The sequence below is a fragment of the Equus quagga genome, chromosome 7 (genome assembly GCF_021613505.1).
Source record: "Equus quagga isolate Etosha38 chromosome 7, UCLA_HA_Equagga_1.0, whole genome shotgun sequence".
NCBI classification, from domain to species: Eukaryota; Metazoa; Chordata; class Mammalia; order Perissodactyla; family Equidae; genus Equus; species Equus quagga.
The window spans coordinates 12,667,935-12,690,776 of NC_060273.1; the positions used below are offsets into that span (position 1 = coordinate 12,667,935).

Consider the following 22,842-nt stretch of genomic DNA (forward strand, 5'->3'; position numbering starts at 1 on the left):
TGATGGTTGTGATGGTGGCCATGGTGGAGATGCTGATGGTGCTGATGAGAGTGATTGTGATAGTGATGATGCTGCTGATGAGAGTGACTGTGATAGTGATGGTGGTGACAGCAATGGCATTGATGGTGATGGTGGTGGCAATGATGGCGATGGTAATGGGGATTGTGGTGATGGTGATGAAGAATATTAGAAGGTTCTCGATTCACGAGATAGGAAAGTAGGAATGATTTGCATAACTGAGGCACTCTTCAGTTTACAGGAGAAAACCCTCAGGATTCCTTTAGATGGCAGGCCCCATCTTTTGTGCAACACTGGAACTTGCCACACTTCCCAGGAATTTGTCTGAGACTTACCTTTCTTCCTCATTCCTTGTTCCATAATCTTTCTGGCTCCTGACTCTCGCGTGTTCTGCCTGAGAGGAGCTCGGATGAAGGGGTCCTGTGTGTTTTCTTAGGCCCCTTGGCAGCTAGTTCTGTCCCTCACTGGTGCGTCCGGTTGACCTGCGCCCGTGTTTGTGCCCGCAGGAGTGGAACGTCACCTGGAACACCAGCAACCCCGACTTCACCAAGTGCTTTCAGAACACCGTGCTCGTGTGGGTGCCTTGCGCTTACCTCTGGGTCTGCTTCCCCTTCTACTTCCTCCACCTCTCCCGCCATGACCGGGGCTACATTCAGATGACGCACCTCAACAAAGCCAAAACTGTAAGTCACCTGGGCTGTCCCGGGGGCGGGGCCTGGGTGGGGCGTGGCGAGTGGTGGAAACTGACAGGTTTCTTTGACTTCCTTGGCCTGAGTTCCTTTTTCTAGAAGACACCGTAATAAGGTGGTCGATGAAGCTGTGGCTCTGGATTGGGACATGGGTTCCGATGTCTGCTCCGCCACTTACGAGCTGTGTGCTCTTGAGCAAATTTCATAGCCTCCGCAGCCTCAGTATCCCCATCCTTACAATGGGGATGTAGGGTCCATCTCAAGGGATTATCAAGAGGTCTTCCTATTATTATCCACTTTTTCTGACTCATTCGAGAACAGCTGGTCCATTATCCCTTGATTCTTCAGGGACTCTTTCCTTCCAAGCAGAAAGCGTCTCATGTAACCACGTGCAGGATATTTAATACGGACACGCCGCTTTTTAGAAAGTGTGCTGTCTGTATTCCAGTGTGTCCCTTGTCCCAGTACTCTTCTTCCAGCATCCCACCCAAGTTGAGGATCTAGTCCCAGATCATACATGACATTTAGTCATGTGGTCCCTTTAGTTCTCTTAAGGACGGACGTGTCAACTTTCCTTGTGTTTTGTGACATGGACGCCTTTGAAGAACACGGGCCAGTTACTGTAGCGTGAGTTCCTCCGCTCGGGCCTGTGTGATGTTTCTGAGAACTACAGAAGGGAGGCGTGTCTTTCTTAGGCTGCCACGTCTGGGGTCGCATGATGTCCACCTGCCCCGGTCTCTTCATACTGCTGGTGTCTACTTCCCTGTTCTTAACTAGACCTGTTGTCTGGGAGCACTTTGTTCTTTTCTAAGGGAACATTGTCTCCCTTTAAAATGTAAACCAGATTTTGTCCTTGTCTTGTTCAAAAACCCTCCTGGAGTTTCTTACCCCAGGGCATAAAATCCGGAAGTCCTGGGAGGGGGTGGGGAGCAGCTGATCTGCCTCCAGGCTCCTCTTCAGCCTCTCCTACCACGAGCATTCTTCATTTCACAGCAGCCACAAACCCACTCATGTTCCTACCCCAGGGCCTTTGCACTTGCTGTTCCCTCTTCCTGAATTGTTCTTTCTTTCAAATAGTCACTTTCTGCTCTTCACTCAGATGTCACCTGATGGCAGAGGCCACCCCCGACCACCACCCTGTTTTATTTTTCCTCTTATCACTGTTACTCTCTGCCATCATATTATGTATTTTTCAGTTTGTTTCCTTCCTCTACACTGTCAGCTCTGCGAAGGCAGGGGCTTTAGTCTGTTTTGATCACTCTTGGATCCTTGGCACCTGGAGAAGTCTGTCACCCATCGTAGGCCCCCGAGAAATGTCAGCTGGAGGAACACTGTTGAAGGAACGGCTGTTGCATGAGGGCCTTGTGCAGGCTGCTGGGGTTGCAGGCACAGCCAGGCTGTCGAGTGAGCTCTTGAGTGATCAGGTGCTGGGGGCGTAGTGACCAGACAGAGTCAGGGCTGGGGCGCGGGATGGGACGGTATGCTGGTTCCAGAGCAGCGTGTGGTAGCTCACCCTGCCTCGGACTGTCCATGTCGCAAAGGATGCCTGCTGTGTCCGAGGACCACTGCTGGTAATGTAGGAGCTGGCTGGTGCCCCCAAGCCCGAGCTTGGTGCAGAGATGCAGGGGGAGGTTCCGGCGCCTTCCGTTCTCAGACGTGTGTGTCCTTCTCTTCCAGGCCTTGGGATTCTTGCTGTGGATCGTCTGCTGGGCAGACCTCTTCTACTCTTTCTGGGAAAGAAGTTGGGGCAGGTTCGTGGCCCCCGTGTTACTGGTCAGCCCAACCCTCCTGGGCGTCACCATGGTAAGTGGGAGCTGTCTCTCCACCAGGCAGCGCAGAGGCCAAAAGGAGTGGCCGGCGTTTAGAAATGAGAATATCTTGTGGTAAAAATCCAGAAATCTGGCTTCTCTTGAAAAACTCAAAAAACTCATGGTTTTCTAGGGCAGCAGTTGGATGGAGCTGAGAAGTGACTGCAGCCTTTAAAGGGAACGTGTGCTGTTCAGTTTGCCACAGTCCCCACCGTGCCCTGTTGCCTCTCCCGCCCCCACCATGGAGGCTGAGTGGCAGCTGCCATCTTTCATTGCTCTTGCTGTCCTCTGTTCTCGTGCTGGCCAGCTCGGTCGTTTATATCGACTTCCTGGGACCTCGTGGCCTCTTGAGTTTCTGGGCTCTGGCATAGCAGGTGGGATGTCAAGCTGAATAGAAAATAGCTCGGCCCCACGGGGTCCATAATTTAGTGGGAGATGCAGACAGGGCGGCTGCTTCACTGCAGCTGACGTGTTTTGAGTACTTCCAGTGTGCCTGGCGCTGTTCTTGGTGTTTTATGTGTCTTGAAGTTAGAGTTTATCTAATGCTCACAACAATCCTATGAGGTGGGTACTGCTTTGTCCTCATTTTACAGGTGAGCCGACTAAGGCACAGAGGGGTTGAGTGTCCTGTTCAAGGTCACACAGCTAATACGTACTTGAGCAAGGGTCGGTCCCCTCAGAGGTTGTGGTTTTTAGCCCCTGCATTCCACAGCGATGTGCTCCGAGTTCAGGGCCATTCCTCCGTCGATAGCGCGTGCCTTGGGGCCTCTGGGAAGCCTGGAAGCTTCTGGGCCAGTGTAGCTATTGAGTGGTGTGGAATGAGGAGGGAGCAGGTTTGGGGCAGGACGTTTTGAGCAGGGAGAACAGTGTGTTCGAGGAGAGGTTGGAGGCCAAGGGGGAGGCTCTGAGGAGGGAGCACTAGCCATTCTGGGAAGCAAGAACATGGAGGGGACTCTGGGGGAGACAGCGGATGCCACAGAAGAGGGGTCGGGAGAGGTGAGTCGGAAGCGGCTTGTGAATCTTTATGGCACACGGGAACAGTGTGTGCCGGGCGCTGTCCTGATCCTTTTCCATCTTAACTCATCGCAGTCCACTTGCTCCGTAGCCCCATTTCCTAGATGAACACGTTGAGGCACAGAGAAGTGAAGGAACTCCCAAGCTCACACAGCCAGGAGGCTGAACCGGCCTCACCCCCGGGCTGCCTGGCTCCCGTGTCTGCTCCCCTGTCTCTGTGGGGCTCTTTCTGAGACCCTGCTCTCCTGCTGGGCTTTGCTCTCCTCTGAGTCCCCAGAGCCCGGCACCGTGCCTGGCATGCAGTAAGCGCTCCATAAATGTGTCAAGGGGACGGGTGAATAAAGCGCTCGGCTATGCCGGCCTTGAATGTCTTGGGTCTACCTTTCCGGTGGCCTGGCCTTGGCTGGAGTGGCTCGTGGCCCCTTAGCTTCCCCTGCTCCTGGTCTGCGTCTGCCTGCTCAGCCCCTGCCGCTCAGCCGTGTTGCTGCATGGGTCCAAAGACCTTTTTTCTAATTGCTAAGTGTATTTGATCGTGTGGTTTCAGCACCTGTTATTTATTTCATTTGTAGGACGTTTTGGTTAGGAAACCAATTATATTTAAATACAGGGATCAAAAGACTAGAAAACAAATTTGAGTGAGAACGTAGGAGCCTCTCTATTCATACGTTTCAAATTAAGATGGCGCGGCAGGTGCGACGGCTCTGATCTCTGAATAGCAGTGGCCGTCCGCAGTAAAGACATTTCCGGCCGTGCGTTTTCAGGTGTGACTTCCGGTGGTGCCGGAGCCCCGGGTGCTGCTCAGGCGGTTGTGGTCCTTCGTGGTGCTGAGGAGGGAGTCTGCAGCCGTGACTGGTTCCCCTCCAGGTTCATGGACTCCTGGGTCTGTCCACAGCCTGTCCTTGGACCCCGGGTTAAAACCTCTGGTCCTGGAGGGAACGGTTTTGAACAAGGGTGTGGCGTGCCTGGCTCTGTCTTTCAAAGCTGATGTGGGCTCTGAGTGGACACCGGATCATTGGGCGGGGATGGGAGACGAGAGGCCAGTGGGGGAGCCCACGGGGTCACCCAGCACGAAGGGTTGGAGGCTGGGACCAGGGTCAACAGCGGGTAAACTGAGGACAGGCCTTGGTGGCAGAGCCAACACGAGTTGCCGATGGCTTAGATGTGGGGGGTGAGGGAGACAGGGGAACCCAGGAAGACGGATGTGGTTCTGGCTGGAGCCGTTGGGGAGGGAGGGGTGGGGCCATGAGTGACCTGTGGGTCCTCATGAGTCGGCTTGTGACCATGACCGGTGTTGGGAATCTGCCAGGAGGGGGTGGCCCTGCCCATCTAGGGAATGGCCGGGGCATTTCCTTCTTTCAAGGAAAAGCAGTTTTATTGTTTCTCTTCTCTTCCTGATCAGTAAGTTGCATGCAAAATGGAAGTAATAGCCCTCGGGGTCAGATACGAAATAAAAATCCCGATCCCCGCGACCGCTGTCCTAAGGAAGTTCCCCGAAGGGGAGATGTGTGACCGCAGGCAGATGAGGGAACCTTCGTTTCCTCCCCTGCAACCTGGGGATCCCCTCTCGGGCCGTGGGGTGCGCTGAGTTGGTGCATGGGGGGTGCTTCGTGCTTGGTGAGCACGTTGGTATCCCTAACTGAGGACAGTCACCGCTGTTGCCCAAAGGAGAGTGATGGGCCGTGTGGGGCTGGGGTTTGAACACGGGTCTGTCCAGCGCTGAACCATGGGCGGCCCGCAGCCAGTATCTGTAAGGAAAGCTGTGTTGGCGCAGCCCAGGCGGTCCCTCCGTGTGTTGTCGCGGGCCACCTTCATGCTGCGATAGCCCCCTTGAGTAGCTGCCATGGAAACTCCGGCTCCCAAACCTGAAATATTTACTATCTGGTCTTTTAGGAGAAAGTGTGCCCATCTCTGTTCTACACCAAGCTTCCCCCCGACTTTTCCGTCCTATCCCAGATCTGTCCCTGGTCCCGTTAAATTCCCAAAACTCTCAAGTCAGGTGCGATTGTCGTCTCTCTTTTGCAGACAAGGCAGTGGAAACTCAGAGAGGTTCGGTGACTGGCCCAGGGTTACCCAGCTAGGTGAGAGCAGAGCTGGGACTGGAGCCGGGTCCTCTCCAGGCCTGACGTCGGCCAGGCACCTGAACCGTGGGGGCTTTCAGGGCCTTGGGGACCTGGCCTTCTCCTGACGACTCCTGTCATGTGCTTCTCTCTTCCAGCTGCTTGCTACCTTTTTAATTCAGCTCGAGAGGAGGAAGGGAGTCCAGTCCTCAGGGATCATGCTCACATTCTGGCTTATAGCCCTACTGTGTGCCCTTGCCATCTTGAGATCCAAAATCATGGCTGCCTTAAAAGAGGTAAGTGGTTGGCCTCATTCCACATCCTCCATCCGCGGCCCTTGGGAGAGATGCTTGTTCCTCTGGCTTGTGAAGAAGCCATGCGTTGCCATGGGAACCAGGGGCTGGGTACCACATGGGCTTTGTTCTTGAACCTTCCTTCTTCAGGGCTCTGCTTGTCTCTGTAGCCCTCAGGGGCCCGTGTGGGTCCTCCAGGGGCAGAGCCACGCCACCCTCTGAGCCTCTGTCATCGGTAAACAGCAGGGCAAGTTGGCTGCAGATGTCGTTGGTCTGGAACGGAGCCGAGCCGGGAGCCGTGTTTGCAGAGCGGCTGCTCCCCCGAGGGGCCCTGGCCTTGTCCTTGCGTTACCTTGGTGCCATCAGCCGCTGCCCTGGCGGAGGAGTGCTTCCCCTTGGCCGCCGTACGCCGCTCCTAGGAATTCTGAAGAGCAGGCACTTTCAGACTCTCAGCCAACCTTTCCTGCCGTCTTCGAGCCGCTCAGCAGACGGCAGAGGAAGGCAAAGAAGCTGCGCATTCATTGAGCGCCTGCTGTGTACAGTACGGCTGCCTCTGAAAAGCGACGGCAGCAGACGTCAGGAAACTGAGTTCACGGAGTGACCTTTCCTTCCTCCCTCCTTCCCTCGCGTCTAGGATGCTGACGTGGACGTGTTTCGCGATGTCACTTTCTGCCTTTACTCCTCCCTCGTGCTGATTGAGCTCGTGCTGTCCTGCTTCTCAGACCGCTCGCCCCTGTTCTCTGAGACCATCAACGACCCCGTAAGTGTGACCACGGAGACACGTGCGTGTGTGCACGAGAGAATTCTTAGACGGTGCCAGCTGACGTTGGTTGGGTGCTTGTGATCAGGCAGGATCCTCCATCTGGGATCTCATTCTGTCTTCTCCAAATGCCTGCAGATCGGTACCCCCCAGTCCCCCACTTTACAGATGGGAAAGCTGAGCCGTCAGCGTGGCTGGGGGCGGGGCTCAGGGACGGAATTGGATTCATGGTGTAAACGGCTGTGTCTCGCAGGCCTGTGACTTTTCTCATTTGGCTGGCCTAGTGATTTTAGAAAATGTGAGTGAACATTGAAAAATCAGGAAATTTCATGTACATCCTTATGGACCAGGTCTTCTAGAAAAACGAGTTCTGGCAGCATTAGGGCCGTTAGCCCACATGGCAGTGGTTGGCCAGAGCTGAGGAGTGGGGCCCTAGTTTACCGCAGTCCCCGCCACTCCCTGTTGCAGTGTGCAGTCTTACTGCCCTCCTCTGGGTCTGTGCCTGCGCCCTGAGGGGTTTGGGTTTGAGACCCGTGGTCTGTTCTGTCAGTCCGAGGGGAATCCTGGATGTACAGAAGGGGATCAGTGGGCAGGGGAGATAGCCATTAGACTGGGGTAGACTGGGGGAACAAAGTCACTTTTCCCCCTTACTGCCTTCCTTTCTCCTTCCCTCCAGGACCCAAGTATGTGTCAGGTGGTGGTAAATGGTGAGAAGGAGAAAGCAGGGAAGGAAGTGGAGGTGACGGTGGGGGTTGTGTGCTGTTTTCATAAGAGCGATCAGAGAAGGCCTCCTCTGGGAAACCGCAATGGAGCAGAGACCCAAAGGAGCAAACTGAGCAAATACCCAGAGGCAGAACATTCCAGGCAGAGCAGTGGCAAGTGCAAATGCCCTGGGGTGGGAACTCCCATGGGATGTCGAGGGAACAGCAGGAAAGGCCAGCGCAGCTGGAGCAGTGAGAGACAGGGGAGGGCTGAGGATGGCATCTGAGGGGTGGGGACAGCCCCTGTGGGCTGATGAGCTGTTGGGATTTTATTCAGAGAGGGATGGGAAGCCTTGGAAGCATTTCTTTGATGCCTTGTTTGTGGCGAGCCACCTGCTAACGGGTGGACATGCCGCAGGAGCGGTTTTCAGCTGCTGTGGTCCTGTTGGGTTTGGCCAGAACCTCAGCACAAGGCTGAGGCCGCCTCTGGGGGCGACGAAGGGACCTGTGGGGCATCGGCATGGGGGAGGAGGGCGACGCTCGCCAGCATGTTTTAGGAGCCCCTGGCCCGGAGGGCATCCCGAGAGGCCCTCTTCTTGGATGTCTCTGCTTGAGGAGGAACTGGGTTGGAGAAGTTAGCAGAGCATGTGCGTGTGTATGTGTGTTTGTGCACGTGTGTTTGTGTGTGTGTGTGCATGTGTATATTTTTACGTCCACGTGTTTGTGTAGATGTGTCTCTGTGCGTGCCTGTGTTCTTGTGCATGTGTGTTGGCATGTGTGTAAAGTTCACAGACGCAGCAGCCTTTGAGGCTGGGGTACCCCTCGGACTGCAGCCCGAGCCTGGCACAGAGGAGGGGCTCGGGGGTCTGTGCTGTGGTGTCCGCTCTTCATCAGTGGGTGGGGGGCGGGGAGGGTCCCCATCAAGAAACATTTATTACATGTCAGGCTGTTAGTAAACCGTTAACATTTGTTAAATGTCGGGATTGCACCAAGCAAGTCGTCCCCTGAGTGGCTGCAGACCTTGGCTTCCTCCCAGGGTCCGCAGAGCCCCCATGGGGCAGACAGGCCGGCGTTGGGGTCACCTGCCCGTCAGGCTTCCTCTGGGGCCGGAGATGCAGCCTCTTCCGGTGGACCATCTGGCTGCTTCATGGGGGAGGGCGTTTCCGAGGGCTGGTCCCCCTGTGGATCCGGGTAAGATCCTTTCGCTTCTTTCCCGGGCGCGTGTGCGTGGTGGCTCCTAGCACTGGCTTCCTCTCCCATGTGTCCTCTGCATTCGCAGTGGCCTGGGGCTGGCTTGGGGCTGGGCTGCAGGGGTCTGGACACCCTCATTCTCCTCCCCATTGTTTCTTTTTTTAGGAATTGAGGCTCAGGGAGGTTGGGCTGTTGGACTATAACTTCTGCCTTAAATCTGCTGGTGGAGGCAGCGTGGTCTGACGGAGGAGGAGTTCAGTTTGGAGATGGGCAGACCCTGGCCTGAATCCCTCCTGGGTCCCTTTGTCCCTTCAGCAGACGGTTATGAAGCGTCTGTAGCGCACGTGCTTGGTCCTGGGGTCACGACCGTGTGTGAAATCGATGTGGGTCTTGCCCTCCGACAAACTGCCCTGCATTTAATGTTGCATGAACACCAGCGGTAGTTTATCGCTGTGTGTCGCCGTCCTGGGTGCTGACGGGGCTCCGCTGGGTGGTCGTCCCTCGGGGTCTGTCCTGCAGTCATAGTCAGGTGGCAGCTGGAAGGCTTCCTCCTGTGCTGTCTGGTGGTGGAGGCTGACCGCTGGCTGGAGCCTCGGCTGGGGTTGGCTGCTCCGGGTGGTCTCCCCGGGCGGCCTGGGCTTCCTCACAGCATGGCGGCCGGTCTCTGAGAGTGAGCGTCCGAGAGAGAGACGTGGAAGCTGGCTCACCTCTTATGACTTGGTCCTGGAAGTCACACAGTGTCCCTCCTGCCATCTCTCCTCTCTTGATGGAGGCAATCATGGAGGTCTTCCTGGTTGCCAGGTGCGGGACCCAGACCCCACCTCCAGGTGAGAGAGTGGCCGGGTCTCTTTGTCAGAAGAGCCTGAGAGACGGAGATGATGTCTGACCGTCTTTGGAAAATACCATCAGCCGCCCGTCCTCAGGAAGGTTCTGGTCTCGCTGGGAGGCTGCCGTGAAGGAGATCAGCAGACAGTAAACTGTCGTTGCCACTGAGGGCACGGCTGAGAATCCTGGGATGTGACGTTTAGATCTGTGGCCTTGGGCAGGGTGCCCCTCCTCTCAGAACCTCAGTGTCCCCTTGAACATGGGTGGAGGCTCAATTTGATGCTGCGGCCCCCCCCGCCCACCCGCCCCAGATCAGAGGCCTGTGATTGGGAGGGGGACACTGTCACCCTCGGGCTCACATCATGATGGAGCCTAAAAGATGGGAGCTCCTGCCGCTGTCCTGTCCTCCAAGCAGCCGTCACATGTTGCCTGTCCTCATGAGCGGTCACCCAAGGCCAGGGCGGCCAGGATCAGGCGGGGCCTCGGTGGGAGCCAGCAGCGTGGGCTCCCCAGGCTCCATCGTGCTGAGTCATGGAGCCGGCCACCCTCCCCAGCTGGCCCCGTGCCCGTTGCGTGACTCAGACTCCAATTCCGGCCTTGGTTTCTTGGCGGGGCTGCGCCCCTCTGTCCTCCAGGCTCCGGGCTGGCTGGGCTCCTGGGAGCCTGGGCGTGGCTGGCTCCCCGGCTCCTGCCTGTCCCTGGCCTCTGGTCCTTTTGCTCGCTGCCCCTGAAGCTGCTGCTTGGGGTGGGGAGGGGGTTTCCATTGGCACTTGGGGGGGAATCCAGGCCAGATGTGGTCATGAGCAGACCCTCACTTCTCAAAGTGGGGTCCTCAGGCCAGCCGCATTGGCACCTCCCAGATCTTCTTAGAAATGCGTCCTGGGACCCACTGAGTCAGAATCGCGTCCAACAAGACCCCCCGGGTGGTTGAAAAGCACAGGTTTAGCACATTCAGTAAAAACGGCTCAGCTCTTTGGCTATAAGAGGTGTTTTTAGTCCTGTCCATAAATATGGAATATTTTTCCCCCCAACATTTTACTATGACCATTTCAAGCCTACAGAGACATTGAAGGGGTTACACAGTGAGTACCGAGCCGCCCACCAGCTAGATTCTGCAGTTAACCTTTTGCTAAAACTTGCTTTATCCCGTGTCCATCTAGCCGGCCAGCCAGCCAGCTGGCTCATTTTTTTTTTGATAACTGGAACTTACTTTGAAATACGTTAGTACCCTTCACCCACACCCTTCACCGGGAAAATCATTAGCTAGAGTTTAATATCTGCGTACAGTTTTGTTTTTCTTTCCCTTAAAATTTGCAGAGTGAAATTCCTGAATCTTAAGTTACCATTTGATGAGTTTTCACAAATGAGTAACTCAGACTCCTGTCTGGGGTCCTCTTATTAGCAGGACCCAGAAAGTTCCCTCGTGCCCCTTCACGGTCAGTCTCTACCTCTCACGCCCCAGAGGCAACCACTGAGCTTAGATTGTTTATGAAAGCATCGTAAACTCTGTTTTTTATTTCTTTCTCGTTTATGCTTTCCGTCATTTAGGAATTCATTGTTGTGCCAGGGGCCCAGCTGAGTACCTAGAAATGAGCAAGGGTTGACCACCGCCCTTGAGGAGAGATGGAGGAGGGGGCAGCGGGCAGGTAGACCGACAGCTGCAGGATGGAGACTGGGGCTCCAAGGCAGGAAAGTGCTGGGGGCTGTGGGAGCCGGAGGAGTGGTCCTTAACTCAGCCAGGGCTCTAGGGCCAGCATCCCTGGGAGAGGATGCCTAAGGCAAAGAAATGAGAGGCCTCGCCAGGTTAATAAGGGTAGATGGGAAGGTGCTCCTGGTAGAGGAACCAGCATGTGCAAAGGTCCAGCGGTGGGATGGAACTCGGGTGCTTGTGAACAGCATGGAACTCTGCCTGGCTGGGTTGGAGGGGCCAGGGAGCCAAGCGTGAAAGATCTAGGGTACAATTTTGTGTCACCACAAGCACTTGGAATTTTGACCTGAGGGGAGATTTTTCAGCAGGGGAGCGACACGCTCGGGTTGGACGTGTTTTGGTGGATTCCGTCAGGCTGAAAGGAGGAGGATGCGTCAGACACAGAGAGGCTGGTGGCTGCTAGGAAGCTGTTGCAGGAGCCCAGGTAGCTTTTGAGGAGCACTGAGCTGGATTGTGACCCTGTGCACAGTAGAGCATCAAAAACTGGGAAAAGAGGGGCCGGCTCCCTGGCCGAGTGGTTGAAGTTCTGCGCACTCTGCTTTGGTGGCCCTGGGTTTGCAGGTTTGGATCCTGGGTGTGGACCTTCTCCAGTCACCAGCCATGCTGTGGCAGCGTCCCACATACAAAGTAGAGGAAGACTCTGTTAGCACAGGGCCAATCTTCGTCACCAAAAAATAAAAAACAAAAAAACCACCACCAAAAAGACCAGGAAAAGAAAACAGACAAGTTCGCAGGAAAATGGCACTGTGCGCGTGGTGTGGGCTACACTAGAAGAAACAGACCCTGAGCGGGAAGCTGATTTACACAGCTCGCAAGCGGCAGAGCCAGCAAAACCCATCCGTGTTTACAAGTTGTCCCAACGCATCTCTTACCATTGGATGTTGAGGTTTTTCTAACCGATAATGATGGCAGCTCTGTGCGCTGTTTATTAGTTTATTTAATCTTCGCAGCCACCCAATGAGGTAGGACTGTGAGTCTCCCCCCATTTTACAGATGAAGACACTGAGGGTCAGAGTGGTGGTGAAGTGGCTCACCTTAGCCCCCGGGACTGGATCAGGAGCCCTTCCCCTGGGTCTGCACACCAGCGCAAGGCATCGGCTTCCCCTGGAGGGCTCGTGAAAACCCGGATCTCTGGGCCCCATCGCCCGAGCTTCTGAGTCCGTGGGTCTAGGCGGGGCCCGAGCATTTCCCGTTCTAACAAATTCCAGGTGCCGTGGATGCTGGTGGTGGGGACCACATGCCAGAAACCCCGCTGTTTGCTGTCTTGCTGCTGGAGCGGTCCCTTCCTGCTGGCGTGGAGGCAGCACAGAGTGGGAGCGACTGGCAGAAAACCAAACTAAAAGCAGAACCCAAACCAGGAAAGGTGTTGGAGACATAGGGAATGTCGGCAAAAGGCTGGAGTGCTGAAGGACCCAGGCGTGGTCTCCAGACCGCCCTGTGCAAGGGAACGAGTGACCGCTTCTCAAAGAGCCAGGGCCTGGGCCTGTCTTACCAAATTGGTTGAAACCCCGTGGTTTCTGGCCGGGTCACCTGCCGCCAGATACAGACGCCAAAGAACACAGCTCTCTCTGCGTAAATCAGACTTTCCCTTCGTCCGCCTTCAGCCGGGGCTTGTCGGAATTATCCCCACTTCTAAACGAATGGGGGACCAGTTAATAGCCTGCTTTATTCTGGGGCAGGAGTTGCTCCGTTTCAGTCCCAGAGGCCGGGAACCCCCAGCTGGCAGCTCTTCCTTGCCCACGTTGTGAGTTACGTCAGAAAGTTCTGCTTGGTTTCCATCGAGTGAAATGCTGTCTGGATCCTCATCCAGCGCCCTCGCCTCCCTTTTTTTCTTCTTCTTTTGTTATCAGTTCTTGCCTATTTCAGAACTTGTTATCTGTCATCAGATAAGGCCCTCTTGTGTCAGATAGGGACTTCCAGAAACTGCCCCCCAGGCTGGTGTGTTTCCTTCTCCATGCTGGTGACTGACGGGGACCCTGTGTTGGCCCCCTGCGACTTCCGATCATCTGAAAATCCGCGTTTGGATCCAGAGGAGGGGGGAGTGCTGGGGAGAGAAATTTGACAGTGCTCCTGGGGCGTGCACCTTGGCACTGAAATGTTCACAATGGTTATCCAGCTTTATTGCATGTGCAGGGTGACCGTTCTCACAGTGGCCAGGAGTTTGACTAGCCAGAGCGAGGATCGATCTTTTTCCCTCTGGGCCCTCATTTCTTCCCGTCTCAGGAGCATGACTCCGTTTGGGTACGGTCGGGTGTCAAGGCAATGAATTCGCCCTCAGTTGTGCAAGTGACAAGTTGCTGCATCCTCCCCCGACGGCAGGCCATGATTTGTGAGGCCCCGTGTGTAAATGCCTAACACCCTTACTGTTTGCACTGTGCCTCCATGCAAATTAGAAGAAGGTGTTTCGCCCCGTCTGGGCAGTTGCGTTGGAGAGATTCCTACAGTCCTCAGAATCATGGTCTGTTCCTGACTCTGTCCCCAGCTCTGAGCCGCCGCCTCCCTGAATATTTGCTCAAGAAGTGGGTGAGTCACTGCCAGCCAGGCTCCACCCCCTCTCCCCCGCCCTGCCATCGTCTTGGCTTTTCACAGTGGGGAGGAATCGGGCTACAGTTGAAGGGCATTTGCCATTCCTGATAACCCACCCACTTCTGGAAGGAAAACCAGCCTGCAGAGCAAACAGCCCCGCCGCCTCCACCGATGTCACCGCCCTGGGTGGGGAAGGTTCCAGCCTACAGCACAGTCCCGTGGACTCGGACTCGTTCCGTTGGTCCCTCCCTGCAGTCCTGTGGGGGGAACTGAGCCATGGGACTGCCCGCTCCCCTTTCCCAGATGTGCAAATTGAGGGCTCGTGGTGAAGGGACTTGCCTGGGGTCGTTCAGCTGGAAGATGGCACAGCTAGGACTCGAACCCTGGTCCGGCTGGCGTGCGCAGTCTGAACTCACCTGCTTTAGGTGGGTCTGGAATGGAGGTCTGTGAGCCAGCCGCATCTAATTTACCTTATTAAAAACATACCTATGCCAGGGCTCCACCCCAGAGATACTGATCTGCTTGGTCCGGGTGGGACCCTGGGTGTCTGTGTTTAACAAGCTCCCTGGGTGACTCTGGGGCAGCCGGGGCTGGGAACCACCCTCGGATCACAGCCTCAGAGTGGAGCCATGTGCTTCTCAGCCCAGGCTCGTGTCTGCATCACTGGGAAGCTTCTCATGCTGGAAACTTCCAAATGTGTACCACAATAGGCAGCGTAGTGTAATGACCTGCCATGGACTGTTTACCCTGCATCGAACATGTGGACATTTCAGGGTGTATCTTTGAAAGATAAGGAATTTTTAACTTTTTTCTTTTTTGAGGAAGATCAGCCTTCAGCTAACATCTGCTGCCAATCCTCCTCTTTTTGCTGAGGAAGACTGGCCCTGAGCTAACATCCATGCCCATCTTCCTCTACTTTATATGTGGGATGCCTACCACAGCATGGCATGACAAGCGGTGCCATGTCCGCATCCGGGATCCGAACCAGCAAACCCCGGGCCTCCGAAGAGGAATGTGCGAACTTAACCACTGTGCCGCCGGGCTGGCCCTAGGAATGTTTAATTTTTAATAACTTCTGATTTTGGAATAACTTGACTCACAAAAAATTGCAAAAATGGTACAATCCTGCATACCCTTCACCCAACTCTCCTCAATGATAATATCTGAAAGATAAGGATTTTAAACAGTACAACTAAGATATCATTATCTCGCCTAAAAACATTAATCATAGTTCTTGAATATCAAGTGTTCCAGTAATTCATTGTGGTTGCAAAGTGGCACATTCCCTTCTTGCATTATATCCTCCTTCATTTATTAGCTGGGCTGTTTCTATGCAGTGACACTTGCCCTCAGCTCTGTCATCACCCTGTGGTGGTGGGCATTTAGAAAACGTCGAGAAAATGCTTATTTCCTGCGCTTTTTCTGGTTTCGTGACAACGTCTTGGTTCACTAGCGTCTTGTCAGCACTGACACCAAGAGGCGGTTCTGTTTTTCCAGGATCGATATGAACTGTGTAGTTAAGCAAACACGAGGTGTGCTCCAGTCCATCGTGTCTATTCATCCGTATTGCGGCTCAAATTGTCCCTTTCTGGGCTGGTGGGAGCCACACCGGGCGCTTCTCAGGCCTTCGAACAGCCTTACTCATCTTTGATTTCGGGGGTGATAAGATGTTCTAGGCTTATCTTGGCATTTCCTGCCCAGCCGCTTTGCGAAAGAAATTCGAGAGCTAAAAACAAAAACCAAAACCGTGGCCTGGTCCCACCCCAAACCTGCTGAATTGGAATCGCGGGGCGGGGGTGGGGCCCAGAGAGGGTGGTTTATTTATTTATTTTTATTTTATTGAGGTTATAATAGTTGATAACATTGATCATTATTTGTCAGTCACCATATAAATATGCCCCTTAGTCCCTTGTGCCCACCCCCCACCCCCTCTCCTCTGGTCACCACTAATCTGTTCTCTTTGTCCGTGTGTTTATCTTCCACGTATGAGTGAAATCACACGGTGTTTGTCTTTCTCTGTTTGGCTTATTTCGCGTAACATGATACCCTCAAGGTCCACCCATGTTGTTGCAAATGGCACAATTTCATCTTTTTTATGGCTGAGTAATATTCCATTGTATATATATACCACATCTTCTTTATCCAGTCATCGGTTGATGGGCACTTGGATTGTTTCCACTTCTTGGCCATTGTGAATAATGTTGCGATGAACTTAGGGGTGCAGAAGTCTCTTTGAATTGTTGATTTCCAGTTCTTTGGATAAATACCAGGTAGTGGGATACCTGGGTCATATGGTATTTCTATTTTTGATTTTTTGAGAACTCTCCATACTGTTTTCCATAGTGGCTGCACCAGTTTGCATTCCCACCAGAAGTGTGTGAGGGTCCCCTTCTCTCCACATCCTCTCCAACAATTGTTATTTTCTGTCTTGGTGATTATAGCCATTCTAACGGGTGTAAGGTGGTATCTTTGTGTAGTTTTGATTTGTGTTTCCCTGATGATCAGTGATGTTGAGCATCTTTTCATGTGCCTGTTGGCCATGTGTCTATCTTCTTTGGAAAAATGTCCATTCACTCCCTCTGCCCGTTTTTTGGCTGGGTTGTTTGTTTTTTTGTTGTTGAGTTGTATGAGTTCTTCATATAGTTTGGTGATTAACCCTTTGTTGGATCTATGATTTGCAAGTATTTTCTCCCAGTTGGTGGGTTGTCTTTTCGTTTGTTCCTAGTTTCCTTTGCCTTGCAGATGCTCTTTAGTCTGATGAAGTCCCACTTGTTTATTTTCTCTTTTGTTCCGAGCGGGTGGTGTTTCTAAGCGCTCCTAGTCTGGATGGAAAACCACTTGGGTGGAAAGCACATCCTCAGCAGGCTCTCCAAGGCCGTATCTCTGAGAAAGGCTGGAGCGCTGAGCAGCATCCTCAGCCAAAGATGCCATCGCTGCATGGTGACCCCTCTTCACTGAAGCTCAAATTTTGGAATTTGGACCTGAATGTGTCAGCACTGGAGGCCAGCCCTTGTGTGCAGCCCCACAGGCCCCGTGCAGATGTCCCTTTCCTTGTCTGTATGTGGCGGAACTGGAGCTCATCTTTGAGTGTCTGGGGAAGAGGTTCTTTGAAAGCTTGCTTAGAATCTGTCGATGACATCTTATTGCCCTAAGAATGAAGATCAGAATTCCTTACGTGGCCTCTGATGTTGACTGAGCATAGCCTCCCGTGTAGACTGCTCAGGCCCCCTCTTGGTTCCTGGAGTAGGCCGTGTTCCCTTCTGCCACAGGCCCTTTGCACATACCACTCTCTGCTGGGAACACCTTGCCTCTCCCTTTACTTAGTTATCCTGTACTCGCTCTTCAGAGCCCAGCTTCCTCAGGTGTCTTCCTCAGGGACACCTTCCCTGACCTCTGCCAGTGAGGTCAGCCTCCATCCCCATATTGGCTCTTACGCTGAGCCCAGTAAGGTCCCAGTGATTGCACTGGTAATACTGACGACCTACCTTCGGGGTCCGATCCCCATCACAGTTGTGCTTTTGTATGTGTTCACGAGATTGTTCGATTCACATCTCCCTGGAGCCTGGCCGTGTGGGGCTCACCTCCTGTCTGCCGCTTCTAGAAATGGGACCCTGGGCAAGTCAGTTCACCCCTCTGCTCCTCAGTTTCTTTGACTAGAAGATGAGGATGCTGCGTCCTCGGGTGGTTCTGAAAACTCATGAGATGAATTGTGTAAGCGCTTCAGAGCCAGGGCAGAGAACGCCAGCAGGTGTCATTATTCTTATTATTGCCCCACAGTACACCACGGGCTTCCTAAAGGGAGGGGCTGGATCTGTTTGTTCAGGTTTGTATACCTGGTGCCTGGCGCATAGTAGGTGCTCAGAAAATATTTGTTGAATGAATGAATGAGTGAATGAACGGAGTGAGTGGGGACAGCAGTGGGTCTGCACTCCTGTGGGGATAGAAGACCAGGCGGGTAAGTGGTGCGCTGTGCCGTCTTTGCACGTGGCACACCCGCAGGCAGTGTTTGCCGGGTGGAACTGGAGGGCCAGCCGTGTGTTTCTCTCAAGGCCAGCGGGGCTCAGGAGAGAAGTCCCTTCAGGGCACAAATTCGCGGTGCCCGGCGGCTGCTGTTCCTTCGGAGGAAGAAACGGTTGGGTGGCTGCCCTGGGCTGGGCGCCGCCTGGATGGGAAGTGTCGCCGTGCGCCTCGTCTTCCTCCTCACCCTGTGTTCTCTCTCCACCAGAACCCGTGCCCCGAGTCCAGCGCCTCGTTCCTCTCCAGGATCACCTTCTGGTGGATCACAGGGTAAGGCCGGGCCCCGGGGGTGCTGGGTCATCTGTGTGTGACTTGGTCTCCCCCGCCCACTCTCCCTCTCACACCCCTTCAGCCAGAGTCATGTCTGATGTCTGAGTGTGCCTGCCCTGGGCACGGGGTCTCAGAGACCCGACCCTGTGCCCCAAGTTCGTGCCTCGAGTTGCAGGGACCCTAAACGGCTTAGACCCCTGTGGACGGCTTGGCCAGGGGCAATTATAGACTGCATGCTCGTGACTTAGCTTCAGATTAGAGGTTTTTTTATTTTTGTTTTTTTTTGGTTTTTTTTGCTGAGGAAGACTGGCCCTGAGCTAACATCTGTGCCCATCTTCCTCTACTCTATATGTGGGACGTCTACCACAGCATGGCTTGATGAGCGGTGCCATGTCCGCACCCAGGATCCAAACCGGCAAACCCTGGGCCACTAAAGTGGAACATGCACACTTAACAGCTGCGCCACTGGGCCGGCCCCTAGAGTATTTTTTTTAACATTAGGTATAATTACAATTAAATGGGCATCGTTTCAAACTCTTTGCCATTAGAAAAATAACATCTGTGCACCATAGGGAACGTGGGTCAGAGCAATATGCATGATCATTAAGAAAAAAAACACTGGAGGCGACCCTTGTCATCAGTGCATCTCCTCCCTTCTCCTCCTCTTTTTTCTTTTTTCCTTTTTTTTTTTTCTTGCACGTTGTCAGCGTCTTACTGGGGCGTATGTGCATCCTTCCCCCACGTAAGCACTGTCCCTTGTCTTTATCACCTTTTTATGAACATCTTATTTTTAATGAAATGGTTTGCATACCTAATTATTTTTCAAAGTCCTGTTGAAAACCCTCCCGGGGACAATTGGTGTAATTTGAACACGGGCTGCAGATTATGCCATCCATGCTAATGGTTCTGATTTTGCTAATTGGACTCTGCTTAGATGAGAGGATGTCCTTTTTCTTATGGGACGCACACCACTATTTAAGGGTAAAGGGGTGTCGAGCCTGCAGCCTGCTCTGAAATGGTTCAGGAAAAAAATGTGTGTTTGTGTATGAATACATACATAGAGGTGGGATGATCCAGCAGATGTGGCCAGATGTTCACCGTAGTGAACCCAGTGAAGGGTAGGCGGGAATTTTTTGTACCATTTTTGTGATTTTTTCTTAGGTTTGAAATTATTTCAAAATAATTAAATATTAGGCATAGTTTTTATTATGAAAGTGTTCAGCCACGGGGAAAGGCTGGTCCCATAAACCTCAATAAGCTCATCACCCAGATTTAATAATTGTTAATGCTTTGCCATATTAGCCTTAAAAAAATTTTTTTTTGAGTAAATTAGAGCCGTCCTATTTCCCTCCTAAATATTGTGTATGTTCTCTAAAAACTGAAGCCCTTTTTCCTGGGTGACCTGAAAGAATGAGTGATAATTAACGAGCCCAGATGTCCATCTGTATTTGGATTTTCCCAGTGGCGTGGCTGCCTTCGGTGGTGGTGGCTGCCGTGCCCGGGGGAGGGGGTCGCGGGGGGGGGGGGGGATGGCGTTGGCGCGCGTGTCCCGCGAGGGCCCCGGTCCTCTTCCTCCTGACTCTCCTCGCTTCCCTGCTTGTGTTTCTGCCCCAGGATGATGGTCCGGGGTTACCGCCAGCCCCTGGAGAGCGCTGACCTCTGGTCCCTGAATAAGGAGGACACGTCAGAACAGGTTGTGCCCGTTTTGGTCAAGAACTGGAAGAAGGAATGTGCCAAGGCCAGGAAGTAAGTGCGAGCCCTCTTGCCACAGGGGAAGCCAGCCACTCTCTAGGGCCACCCGGGCCCCTCCATCCTGCCACCACGGCCAGGATGGTGGCAGTGCCACCTCTTACTAGCTTCATAGTTCTGGGCAAGTCGCTTTACTTCTCTGAGCCTCCGTCTGCCCATCTGCAAAATGGGGTTGAGTCTTCATGTCGCTGGGGCCGTTTGGGTAGAAAAGAGAAAAATGTCCATCAAGTGGGCGATTGATTCTCTTTGCCTTGACCTTCAGCGAGCCTATGCCTGGAGCGTGCAGCTTCGGCATCCTGAATGTTCTTGCTGTCTCAGGTGTTTTGGTTCAACCTGTCAATCCAACCGCTTCATGAGGGATTTCGCCAAAGATGCCCCAGTCAAGGGTGATTTTGACCATACTGGATCTTTTTGTAAATAGACTTTATTTTTTAGAGCAGTTTTAGGTTCACAGTGATATTGAACAGAAGGTGCAGAGATTTCCCATGTGCCCCCTGCCCCCACACATGCACAGCCTCCCCCACTGTCAGCATCCCCCACCCGGCGGGACACATGTTACAATCGATGAGCCTACACTGCTGTGTCCTAATAACCCCGGGTCCGTAGTTTACATCCGGGCTGTCTTGGGGTCCTGGATTTTAGACGCTCCTCACATGTAAGCCGTGTGCCACTGTGTGACCTCTGTCATCAGGTTATTTGGGGAGTCAGGCAGAGCCTCCCCGGCACGTACCTCTTGTCATCAAATCTAAGGCGTCGTGGGGAATTGTACGACGCGTTGCTGTTTGACGTACCAGAGAGAAAGAAAAACGGCTGCCAGTCACTCTAGGACGTGTCGTTGACTTAAGATGCATCCCGCATCCAGGGGAGCCAGATGAGAAATTCCGAGGGACCTGGGGGCCGCGGATGGTGGCTCTAGGGGCAGAGCAAAGAGTGGCTGCTCTCGCTCCTGTTCTGGTTGTGAGGTGAGCCTGTTCTCACCTTCCGGGGCTGGCTGGCGATGGGGCCGGCCTGGAGCGCTGGATTCCCCACGGACCAGCTGGGCTTCCGGGAGAAAGACCCAGACTTGAGGTCCGACTCCTCACCCCGTGGCAGGAGCGCCCAGGTTCCAGGTCTTGAGTCAGGTGTGGGCACGGGCTGGGCGTTTGGGATGTCCATGCGGCTGACCACTGGGACAGCAGCAGCAGACTTGTGCCTCTGTGCTCGTGGCGCATCCGGGACGGCCCTGGACGTGGGAGAAGTCGTCTTCTGGGAGGCGGGTTGAACTTGAGCATCTCTGGCCGAGCGTCGCGAGGAGGTGGCCAGTGTTCTGTGCGCACACATCTCTGGCTGAGTCCGGGGACCGTGACCCAGTCAGAGGTTCTCGTGCAGAGGCGATGGGTCCCTGGTTCCTGCAGCCTGGCCTGCACCATCCTCTTGATGAGAGGGTCATGTTGTCAGCTCGGGGTTCGCCGTTCCCCAGGCCTCGCTGACTATGCAGCTCAGCCCTCTTTCCCCAGTGGGTGACAGAGGATGCCCACCTTGTGTTCCCTGAGCTTTGCCTTGAGCGAGGATGCTGGAGATGCTGTGGGAAAGGCCGGCCAGGAGGCTCCCTGGAAAGAGGACCAGAGTTGGAACAAGAAGCTCTGTCACCGACCTGGCTCTTAATGGAGGGAGCGTTAAGTGTTGGGACGAGATTAAAATGAGGAAACGAGGGCCAGGGTGACTGAGGGAGCTGATAAAGATACGGTGGTCAGGGGCGGCCTCTCTGAGAGGGTGACATTTGAGCAGGGACTCATATTGAAGGAGAAAGTGAATCATGTGCCTATGTTGGAGAAGGGCTTTCTGGTGAGAGGGAACAGCTAGTGCAAAGGTCCTGAGGTCGAGGTGAGTTTGGCATGCTTATGGAGCAGCAGGGGGCTGGGGGGCTTGAGTGGAGTGAGTGGGGGGAGGAGCAGGAGGAGATAAGTAGAAGTATTTGCAAGGTCTCATGGTCCGTGGAGGTGAGTTCAGGTTTGGTCCCAAGTGTGTGAGAAGACAAGAGGGGGCGTCTTATGCAGGGCAGTGGCCTATCTTGAGTTGGGCTGCCCTGGGGCAGGTGGATGAGAGAGTGGAGCCCGGGACACCTGGTGGGGGACAAGGGGGCTGTTCCTCAAGTCCCTTCATGCCCCTGAGCCTGTGTTTTCCACTCGGAGGGCTTTCCGAGGTCTCTGTGAGATAAATGTCACCAGAGATGCCAAGTCATGGTCCTGGGTCACCCCTAGGCAGGTGATGGACAAGCCGTGTTTGTTCACCTGGGCGTGGCACCAGGTGGGGCTGCCATCTTGCCTGGGTGGACACAGTGAGGACTGGCTCGCTGGACTCAAACGGGGGCCACCCGAGGGGCGCTGGCTCCGTTAACACCGGGGCCTTTAGGGGTCCACTGCTTTGGGACATTGGCGGGTCACTCGCTCAGTCCTCAGAGGCGTAAGGCAGATCTGGCCCCTGTAACCCCTGTAACCTCTGTGGCCATGAGGGGGAGTCGTGTTCTGGGCTGGACTTCCTTGGTGTGGCCCCTGCAGCGGGGCCTCTTCAGGTAGCCAGAGAAAGGACCGTGTCAGCTCTGTGCTGCCGGGCGTCCCCGCGCCTCCTGCGGGACGGGGGATGGAGGCCTGGGCAGGGGGTCTGCCTTGGCGTCTTGGCCTTGGGTCTCACCCCCACGTGCCCCCCAGCTCGTCTCCTCACCGCCGAGTGACTCTTGTCAGAAGTCAGATCTGAGCTGCCCACCGTTCCACCTTTGGGTTTTAAAATCCACGGCTTCGTTGGTTTGAATTGAGTGGTTTTGAGTTTAACCAGATGGAGTGGAACTTTCTCTTCACCTTATGGTCGCCCGCAGGTTAGGCCATTTTGGACCGGGGTTCCTGCTGTGACTATAAGATGGCTTAGCAGCTCTGAAAGAGTCTGGTAGTTTTCGGAAACGTGAAACGGTTATTATGGTCCCCAGCCATTCTACTCCTAGGTGTAAACCCAAGAGAACCGAAGATGTGTGTTCATAAAAGACGCGTCTAGGACGGTCCCTAGCAGCTTTCTCTGTGATGGCCAGAGCTGGCAGCAGCCCTGACGTCCGGTGACAAGTGACGAGGTGGACGAACCACGGGGTCCCCATACGAGGGAGTGCTTCTCAGTAACACAAAGGAAAGAACTCTTGGTAACACTCGACAGCGTGGAAAAATCTCGACCTAATTATGCTGAGTGAACGAA

The 22,842-nt window shown here is 54.1% G+C and overlaps 1 protein-coding gene across 1 annotated transcript in view; it reads left to right on the forward strand.

Moving 5' to 3' along the window:
• ABCC1 (ATP binding cassette subfamily C member 1) overlaps positions 1-22,842 on the forward strand; it is a 126,145-nt gene that overhangs the window by 34,996 nt on the left and 68,307 nt on the right. The window contains exons 2-7 of the mRNA XM_046668550.1: positions 525-701; positions 2,385-2,510; positions 5,745-5,882; positions 6,514-6,639; positions 17,816-17,877; positions 19,492-19,623. Of these exons, the coding sequence (XP_046524506.1) occupies positions 525-701; positions 2,385-2,510; positions 5,745-5,882; positions 6,514-6,639; positions 17,816-17,877; positions 19,492-19,623 (761 nt within the window). The remainder of the gene's footprint in view (positions 1-524; positions 702-2,384; positions 2,511-5,744; positions 5,883-6,513; positions 6,640-17,815; positions 17,878-19,491; positions 19,624-22,842) is intronic.